A 10,000-nucleotide genomic window follows, 5' to 3' on the forward strand; every position below is an offset into this window, starting at 1 on the left:
CACAGGCGCAAGCTTTGAGCCACGTGAATATTGGCAGTGTTCTGTCGCGCATTCGTTTTGAAACTCCTGACAGTCAAATCTGAAGAAAAAAAAACGTTCCTGGGGGCGGGATCATTTAGCTTTAAACCTATTGGTTGCTCTCGGCTGACGTACATTCCAATCACATTCTTGTCATCGGCAGAGCACTGTCAATCACGCACAGCCCGGTGAACGGCACGTGTACATCCTTCGTCCCTCCCTTATCCCCATGCGGGTGTTGGCGGATGGGGGAGTCTGGGCGGTGGACTGTGACGGCATGATAGTTGTCTGACCCCTTGGAATGTACTGACGTACATTCCAATCACATTATTTTCATCGGCAGAGCACTGTCAATCACGCACAGCCCGGTGAACGGCACATGTGATTGGAATGTACGTCAGCCGAGAGCAACCAATAGGTTTAGAGCTAAATGGTCCCGCCCCCAGGAACGTTTTTTTTTTCTTCAGACTTGACTGTCAGGAGTTTCAAAACATGCGCGACAGAACACTGCCAATATTCACGTGACTCAAAGCTTGCGCCTGTGTGGTCAAATCTCTGAAAAGTCAGTGCTGAAAAGTCAGTTCTGAAAAAATACGTTGCAATGGCGTAAACGTACACCTTTACAAGTTTTTAAAACTAAATATTCAACCTTTCAAAACTTATTTCTCAATGTATGAACACCTGTTTGCAGAATCCCATTTACAAGGTTTCAAAACCGGGAAACAATGAAATACACTGTTAGAACAGTGCAAGATTTGAAACTCTGCAAATGCGCTGGTGAAATTGTTTGAACTTTGAAAATGTGTTGGTGAAAATGATGAAGAAGATAAAGTAGAACACAAAATCATGTTTACAGATGTTTGAATTTTTTTTGAATTTTTTTCAGGTTATAATCTCTTTTTTCAGTGTTGCAAAACCTTTTTTAGAAGGTGTTGAGTTTTCAAACAGACTTACAAGCCTTTGAAACTTTTTTTTTCAGGTTTTAATTATGGCAGGAAACTGGCTCCATAATATATCAGGTAAAAATAAGGTAACATTTGCGGCTTGATGTGCACATAAATTGAAATATTTGGTTTATGGATCCTTATGAAAGGAACAGTTTCGTTCACACAAGATCGCACTCATTTATGATTTTTTATCAATCAGTACCACTATACGTCATCTGTTTGAAACTGTATTATGATGTGTGTGTGTGTGTGTGTGTGTGTGTGTGTGTGTGTGTGTGTGTGTGTGTGTGTGTGTGTGTGTGTGTGTGTGTGTGTGTGTGTGTGTGTGTGTTCCTCAGGTTGAAGAGAGTGAAGTAGACTACAGCAGGGTTGACTATGAGTCCTTGAGCAAGCGTTCCTGGTTGGATGTCCTGCTGCAGATATACAAGGTGAATCTGTCTGTCTGTCTGTCTGTCTGTCTGTCTGTCTGTCTGTCTGTCTGTCTGTCTGTCTGTCTGTCTGTCTGTCTGTCTGTCTGTCTGTCTGTCTGTCTGTCTGTCTGTCTGTCTGTCTGTCTGTCTGTCTGTCTGTCTGTCCGTCCGTCCGTCTGTCTGCCTTCTGTCTGTCTGTATCTCTCTCTCTCTCTGTCTGTCTCTCTGTCTCTGTCTCTGTCTCTGTCTCTCTCTCTCTGTCTCTCTCTCTCTCTCTCTCTCTCTCTCTCTCTCTCTCTCTCTCTCTCTCTCTCTCTCTCTCTCTCTCTCTCTCTCTCTCTCTCTCTCTCTCTCTCTCTCTCTCTCTCTCTCTCTCTCTCTCTCTCTCTCTCTCTCTCTCTCTCTCTCTCTGTCTCTCTCTCTCTCTCTCTATTTGTCTCTACAGTCTGTCCATGTCCCGGTAAGCTTATATCACGGGTGTTTTCAGGTGCTGGTGCTGTGTCGTGTGTCGGGCGATATCGATGCGTTCCAGGCCCAGGACGTCATGGGTCAACGAGAGGTCAAGGGTCATCGGGAGGTCATAGGTCACCAGGCTCTGGGCAGCAACGTCTACTCCTCCTGGGAGCTCCACCTTCTGGCCTGGCTCAACACACACTACCAGGCCATGAGGAGCCGCGTGTGGAGCACAGGTCCACACACACACACACACACACACACACACACACACACACACACACACACACACACACACACACACACACACACACACACACACACACACACACACACACACACACACACACACACACACCAAGCGACAGCCAGAGAGATTCTAAAAATAATTCACATTCATGCACAGGTGAATTTCAATGCCTTTTTATTCATCGTAAAATTTGATGTCAGCATTGTTGGCTTCACTAAGTTGAACCGATCCTAATGTAAATACATTCTCCACCATCACTATTACCCATCCAGAATGTTTCCAGGCATGGGATACTAAACGTGTTTCTGCTCTGATACTCTCTCAGGTGAGCTCCCAGCAGCCCGCTGGATCGTGAACTTTGACCTCAACTTGGCCGATGGGCTGGTGCTGGCAGCACTGCTGGCCGCCTACTGTCCCCACATGGTCAGTTGTGTGTCTTATATAACCTGTGTGTGTGTGTGTGTAATTGTGTTACAATCAACTGTGTGTGTGTTTGTGTGTGTATGTATGATGTTGTGTTATAATAATATGTGTGTGTGGGTTATAATAAACATTATACAACGGGTGGCTTAAATCCAGCGATCTGATTGGTTCATAACTGTTGTATAATGAGCGTATACATAACTGCTATGACGCCCAATCATTTTGTAAAAGTTTGCATATCACTCCGCGCCTGGAAGTAGAAACGGTTACAAAGTATAAAAGTAGTTGTATAAAAGCAATAGCACAGTTCACTGAAGCCTAAAAATATGTTGAATGACGGAGAGGGTGTAAATGTTGTTACTCCGGGAGTGAGCAAGGCGATGGAGAGACTAACGAAAGCTTAGGCACACGGTGAGTGAACTGCTCCATAGGATAAATTGCCGGCGAACCGCTCTAGCCGAGCCTTCTCTCGGAGGGACGCTAAAGTGTGTTGCATCGCGACCGTTATGCATTTTGAAGGCAGCCAGGAGGGACTACTTTTTTGTATTCTTAAAAAAAACAGCTACTTTGACTTTCTTGTTTTTATTAAATGTAGTTTGTCTATGACTTTCGTTTTGCCATAAAAGTAACCGTTGTATAAAAGCAATCGATCACTTCAGTCAGTGGTATGTGCTCATTATACCACTGTGAAGGGGGTCGCCGGCCCTCCGCTGCGCGTCGGGGCCGGACAACGCCCCTTAACAGTGGTATAATGAGCACATACCACAGTGTCGTGATCTATTGCTTAAATATAATATATATGTGTTTGCGTTATAACCTGTGTGTGTGTGTGTGTGTGTGTGTGTGTGTGTGTGTGTGTGTGTGTGTGTGTGTGTGTGTGTGTGTGTGTGTGTGTGTGTGTGTGTGTGTGTGTGGTCACAGGTCAGCAGCCACTTCCACAGGATGTACACACGGAGCAGCAGTCTGGAGCAGATCCTCCACAACAACATCATCCTGGTGCAGGCCCTGTGCACGCTCTCGCTCAACATAGACATACAGGTACTGGTGGTCTCTCGCCCAACATAGACATACAGGTACTAGAGTTCTCCCGCCCAGCGTAGACATACAGGTAGTAGAGGTCTCTCGCCCAACATAGACATACAGGTACTAGAGGTCTCTCGCCCAACATAGACATACAGGTACTAGAGGTCTCTCGCCAAACATAGACATACAGGTACTAGAGGTCTCTCGCCCAACATAGACATACAGGTACTGGTGGTCTCTCGCCCAACATAGACATACAGGTAGTAGAGGTCTCTCGCCTAACATAGACATACAGGTACTAGAGTTCTCCCGCCCAGCGTAGACATACAGGTAGTAGAGGTCTCTCGCCCAACATAGACATACAGGTACTGGTGGTCTCTCGCCCAACATAGACATACAGGTAGTAGAGGTCTCTCGCTCAACATAGACATACAGGAACTGGTGGTCTCTCGCCCAACATAGACATACAGGTACTAGAGGTCTCTCGCCCAACATAGACATACAGGTACTGGTGGTCTCTCGCCCAACATAGACATACAGGTACTGGTGGTCTCTCGCCCAACATAGACATACAGGAACTAGATGTCTCTCGCCCAACGTAGACATACAGGTACTGGTGGTCTCTCGCCCAACATAGACATACAGGTACTGGTGGTCTCTCGCCCAACATAGACATACAGGACCTAGAGGTGTCTCGCCCCAACATAAGGGTAGATCCATTTTACATAGATCTAGACTCTGGATGGGCGTGAGGAATCGATTACTCGAGTAAGTTTTCTGAAGCAAATGTATCAATTTTCTGTGCGGCGCCACTAACACATGCCGTGGGCACAAAGCAAATGAAATGTATCAAATTTCTGTGTGGCGCGTGCCGTGCCGTGTGCAGGCACGCCAGAATTCAAAAAGTTAAGAGATGGCGGTTAAAGCAAAGCGCAGCGAAGAATTGAAATACTTTAAAGAAATAGGAGATCATAAGGTGAAATGTAAAATATGCCAAGCGAAATCGAGCTACCAGAGTACTACAAGTACTATGCAGCAACATATGCTCCTGAAACACAACGGTGAGTTCGGGAAAGCAGACCCGCAGCAACCAAGTGTGTCGGCTATTTTCACCGCCGCAAGACGCAGCTGTAATCCCGGCTGTGTAGAGAAGATCACAACGCTGAGTATTTCAATAGTCCATTTGCTGCCGTTTTATTTACAGCTTTAAATTATTTGCAATGGTTAGGCTACTTGTTATTTACTACTCGTGCCCATCCCTAATCTAGACACATCTGTGCACATAGACTGAACACTATGGATTATTTTCGTGAGAATGCTGATAACTAGATCAAGCATTTATTTTCAGGTTACTTTTTATCAATTTAAGTACTTTAAGTTAATTTCTGTGTGGTGTGTGTGTGACGCCAGCCTACAGACCTGTCAGACCCTAACCCCGTCCAGATGTTGATGCTGTGTGTCCACCTGTACGAACATCTGCCTCGGCTCCGCCCGCTCCGAACCATCACATTCTCAGGAGAACTCCACAGCACTGTTACCAAGCAGGTCATACACACACATGCGCGCACACGCACACACACACACACACACACACACACGCACACGCACACTTGAATAGGTAGTATGCATATGCAATGTGACAAATAGTGTGTGTCTGTGTGTGTGTGTGTGTGTGTGTGTGTGCAGGTGCGTCTCAAGAGCCCGTCTTCCAAGCCCCTGCAGTACCAGTGCTCTCTGCTGGGCTCGGACGCCCACTTCTTCTCTCTCCCCAGCGACTCTACTGTCACCATTCCTCCTGGGTACACACACACACACACACACACACACACACACACACACACACACACACACACACACACACACACACACACACACACACACACACACACACACACACACACACACACACACACACACACACACACACACACACACACACACACTAACCTTTGACCTCGGTCCCAGTCAATTTACATTCTGCGTTTATATTTTATTTCGAGATTAGAAACAATTTCCAATCTGTTGTGTCGCATCAGGCATCACCATGACATACAATCAGTAAAACAAACAAGCATATGAGGTGTTGACCCCCGGTGATGATGTTAAAGTGTGAGTGCTGTGTGTTTGGCGTTGGCTCGTGATAATCCCACTGGTCTGCTGTCTCTCTGGTGCTCCGCGGCGGTGGGGGGGGTTGGACCCGTGCAGAGCCAGTGCTGAAGTCAGCGTCCACTTCTGCGGCAGCTCCCTGCGGCCAATGGAGGCGCTCCTGCTGCTCACCTCCTGCTCTGCTATTGGTCCACGCGGCGGCACTCTGGCCTTCGCCCTGGAGACCAAGCTCACCCACCTGAAGCCCACCGTGAGTACGACCGCACCCTCCCCCCGCCCTTCCCTTTCCTCCATCGGTCCGTCCGTCCGACTCACTCACTCACTCACTCACTCACTCACTCACTCACTCACTCACTCACTCACTCACTCACTCACTCACTCACTCACTCACTCACTCACTCACTCACTCACTCACTCACTCTCTTCCTGTCTGTCTGTATTTCCACTGTCTCACCTCTACGTCTGTACGGCCCTGTCTCTCTCTCTGTAGAAGATGGTCAGATGCACGTCTCCCTGCTACCAGCTGAAACGCATTCAGCTGGCAATCACCAACCCCTTCCCCACAGACGCCTGCTTCAGGTAGGGGAGGCGCACACACGCAAACACACACACACACACACACACACACAAAAACACACACACACACACACACACACACACACACACACACACACACACACACACACACACACACACACACACACACACACACACACACACACACACACACACACACACACACACACACACACGTGAGTGTTCTGCAACAGCAGTCTCTGTGTTGGTTTTCAGAGTGCTGCTGATGGAGGTCAGATCTCCACCAGCGGAGCGTGACGAGAACACCATCAGCCTCTTCCAGCAGGCCTCTGTAGACTGCAGGTAACACACACAGACTACAGCAACACACAAGACCCTTATTTGTATTGCCTATTGGTGACATTATAGACATTATAGATTAAGTGAAGCTTTTGTGTGCAAAAAATGCTTCAACAACACAAATTGACAAAGTTATTTCATTTCTCTCTCGCCCCCCCTACCCCGCTCCAATCCCTTTCTCGTGTCCCGCTCTCTCTCTTCCTCTTCAAGTGTATCGCCAGAGGAGTCAGACTCTGAAAGCAGAGGTTGGGTTTTTTCGCAATCACGCACACACACACACACACACACACACACACACACACACACACACACACACACACACACACACACACACACACACACACACACACACACACACACACACACACACACACACACACACACACACACGGTTTTGACTCATCCGTCTAGTACACAATTATAAAATTATTTTACTTTGATGATTAGCAGTAGGAAGGCAGCCCAAGAGAAATTGAACCTTGTGTGTATGTGTGTCCCCGCCCAGGCACTGAGGCAGGGGAGTTCTTCAGCGCGGTGAAGAGCGTCTGTCTTAAGCCGGGCCAGGGGGACACGCTGGAGGTCAGCTTCCTGCCTCTGAGTCCTGGCCCCAAGCACTGCTCCCTGCTGCTGCTCTGCCCACACGTCAGTACCACCAGACCAAAGCTACCTAACCCTAGCCCTAACCCTGATAATGCTAACCAAACCCGGACCAAAGCTAATCTAGCCGTGATGATGCTAACCAAACCCGGATAATGTTAACCTAGCCGTGATGATGCTAACCAAACCAGGACCAAAGCTGACCTAGCCTGGATAATGCTAACTAAACCTGCATAATGCTAAATTAGTCCTGATAATTTTAACCTCTTTCGGCTAATGCTAACCTATTACAGATAAGGCTAACCTATCCTCGCTAACACCGATCTAAACTTTGCGTGTGTGTGTTCTTTTAGGTGGGCGATATGGTCTACAGTGTGAAGGCTGTGGCAGAGCTTCCTCTATCGTGTCCCCTCACGGCCACGCCCACTGCTCACCTAGCCCCGCCCCCTGACACCCCTGGTAGTACCACATTTTAATTAAACCCCAAAACACCCTGAGTGGCTATGATTCCCTCCAGAACCCGCAGGAAGTGTTTGAATGTAACGCCCATAGCCGTCCCCAACCCCCAAGCGGATCAACACACCTCACCCCCTTCATGTTAACCCTTGAAAATCTGCCTCTTCTGACATAACAAGTGGGCGTGTTGAATTGAACTTGAATTGTCATTGCAGCAGAAACATACAACAAAATTGGAGCGCATCTCCTCTTGGTGCCACATGGTGTCCACCTAGATGTGTGCTGGATAGATCACCCGATAGGTCTTCCCGCCTACCCGGTGGACCGTAGCAAACGTTGCACATCTATCCGTCATACATCAAGGTGGACACGCCCCCACTTGTGATGTCATAAGAGGCCGATTTTCAAAACGGCTTGTAACGGCTAACCACACTCACACCTGGCGGTGTAATATGTCCCCTTTAACATCCCGTCGTACTCCCGTCTCTCCCCCTCCATCCAGACCGAGGAGAGCCGGCGCTGGGTCTGCGGTGCAAGGCGGGGGAGGCGTGTGAGGTGACGCTGCTCGTGCCGCGGGTCAACCAGGCCCGCGAGACGGCCCTGGGCCTCTGGGCCCAGCACGGCATGAGCCCCCACGAACGGAGGAGACGCCGGCTCACACACACCCTGGACGGCAGCAGTGTGAGGACAGCAGCCGCGCTAAGGAAAGCCACCGAGCAGCAGGTGTGGGTGCGCGCACACACACACACTTTGTAAAGGCCATTTGTGGGGACACTGTCTAAACCGGTGTTTCTCAACTGGTGGGACGTGACCCAAAAGTGGGTCGTGAACCTGTTCTGAATGTGTAACGGAGAGTGTGGTCCAAAGTAGTCAATTTGAACTCCTTTATTTTTTTTTACCTCTATTTTATTATTGGTTTGCTTCTATTTTATTATTATTGCTAGAGTAATGTGCTTTGAGTGCAGGGATGAAAATATTTGTTTATTGATGCTTGAAAAAGGTCATGATGACATTGTGTATGTGTGTTTTACCTGCCCGTTTTTGAAAAAAAAAGGTGCTTGGTTTGAATTGTATGAAAGTGGGGTGCGAATTAATGACCATGGGAAAATGTGGTTCCCGAGGCCAGACTGGTTGAGAACCACTGGTCTAAACAGATGGATAAAATACACACACAACAACGGGGATGGTGGGGACCATAACCAAAGCCGTAAGACCCCAAACAGGAGGTCAACAGGTGCTTGTTTGTATGTGTGTCACCTCTTGGTGCCCCCCCCCCCTCCCGTAGGCTGATCGGATCAGGGACGCGACGCACAGCGAGGGTCTGGAGTACAGCGTGGAGGTGTCCATGCCCGACCACTTCCACCTCCCTCACACCGTTACCGTACCGCTGGGAGAGCACACCGTCGCAGAACGTGAACCAGGTAGCCACCGGCGGCCATATGGCCAACTGTTTCTTGAGCATTTCAGGAATATTTGGTTTAAAGGTGACATATTATACCACCAGGTGTGAGTGTGATTATCCGTTATAAGCCGTTTTGAAAATCTGCCCCTTCTGACATCACAAGTGGGCGTGCTCACCTAGATGTGTGCTGTATAGATCAGTCTACCAGCCTACCCAATAGACTGTAGCAAACGTTCCTCATCTATCCGTCATACATCTAGGTGGACACGACCACTTGTGATGTCATGATGTCAGAAGAGCAGATTATAAATACGGCTTGTAATGGCAAAGTTACCCTGTCACAGAAAAAAACAATAGGGTTTGTACGTCGCAACTTCACATCACCTCCAATTCGGAAGCATAGGATTGTTACGCTATTTATTGTGTTGGTAGTCCGTGTTTTTATGGTCATTGTTTAGTCCTTAATCGTGATTTTTTTTTAATTATGGGAGGATAATGTTGTTTGTTTTTCTCATGCAGGTCGTGGCCAAACAGTACTTTTTGACAGTACTATAACTATAACGCTCGAGTCCTCTCAATATGGCCATCACTATATGGCTGTCACCAACAGATTTCCCATGATGCATTCTGATGTACAAGCCCTATATACTGTCTCTGTCTGTGCCTCTGCGTCTCCCTGTTAGAATGGGAGTGTGTAAGTGTGCCACTCGGCTTCCAGGCTGACGCAGCGGGCCGCTACAGGTGCCGGCTGGTGCTGAGGTCATGGCTCGACACCAGAGTCTATGAGCTGGACGTGCAGGTCACCGCACAGGTAGAAAAGAAAACCGCCCAGGAAGTGATGTCATCCCGGCTCAGCCTATGACGTTCCATGGTGTAACCCTAATCGAGGAACTTGATTACGTTTCATTCACGTCCGTCTCTGTTCCGGTTGGCTTTTTTATCACAGGCAAAAGAGTTTTTCTAACATGTATTTGTAGTTCTAATAAATCAAGTATTTACTATGTGTATCTGTAGTTCTGTTTTTGGGGTTTCTGTGAGT

The 10,000-nt window shown here is 48.0% G+C and overlaps 2 protein-coding genes across 2 annotated transcripts in view; both read left to right on the forward strand.

The window, feature by feature from the left end:
• LOC130380971 (cilia- and flagella-associated protein 47-like) overlaps positions 1 to 9,823 on the forward strand; it is a 13,379-nt gene extending 3,556 nt beyond the window's left edge. The window contains exons 7-21 of the mRNA XM_056588393.1: positions 1,304 to 1,393; positions 1,863 to 2,064; positions 2,404 to 2,501; positions 3,423 to 3,539; positions 4,935 to 5,069; positions 5,211 to 5,323; positions 5,730 to 5,880; positions 6,121 to 6,209; positions 6,423 to 6,509; positions 6,717 to 6,751; positions 7,012 to 7,148; positions 7,457 to 7,562; positions 8,062 to 8,288; positions 8,845 to 8,980; positions 9,645 to 9,823. Coding sequence (XP_056444368.1) covers positions 1,304 to 1,393; positions 1,863 to 2,064; positions 2,404 to 2,501; positions 3,423 to 3,539; positions 4,935 to 5,069; positions 5,211 to 5,323; positions 5,730 to 5,880; positions 6,121 to 6,209; positions 6,423 to 6,509; positions 6,717 to 6,751; positions 7,012 to 7,148; positions 7,457 to 7,562; positions 8,062 to 8,288; positions 8,845 to 8,980; positions 9,645 to 9,823 — 1,902 coding nt within the window. The remainder of the gene's footprint in view (positions 1 to 1,303; positions 1,394 to 1,862; positions 2,065 to 2,403; positions 2,502 to 3,422; positions 3,540 to 4,934; positions 5,070 to 5,210; positions 5,324 to 5,729; positions 5,881 to 6,120; positions 6,210 to 6,422; positions 6,510 to 6,716; positions 6,752 to 7,011; positions 7,149 to 7,456; positions 7,563 to 8,061; positions 8,289 to 8,844; positions 8,981 to 9,644) is intronic.
• LOC130380973 (cilia and flagella-associated protein 47-like) overlaps positions 8,226 to 10,000 on the forward strand; it is a 15,135-nt gene continuing 13,360 nt past the window's right edge. The window contains exons 1-2 of the mRNA XM_056588394.1: positions 8,226 to 8,282; positions 8,845 to 10,000. The exon at positions 8,845 to 10,000 is cut by the window's right edge and continues 214 nt beyond it. The gene's annotated coding sequence lies outside the window, so the exon portion shown is untranslated. The remainder of the gene's footprint in view (positions 8,283 to 8,844) is intronic.

The sequence above is a fragment of the Gadus chalcogrammus genome, chromosome 4 (assembly GCF_026213295.1).
Source record: "Gadus chalcogrammus isolate NIFS_2021 chromosome 4, NIFS_Gcha_1.0, whole genome shotgun sequence".
In the NCBI taxonomy this organism is placed as follows: Eukaryota; Metazoa; Chordata; class Actinopteri; order Gadiformes; family Gadidae; genus Gadus; species Gadus chalcogrammus.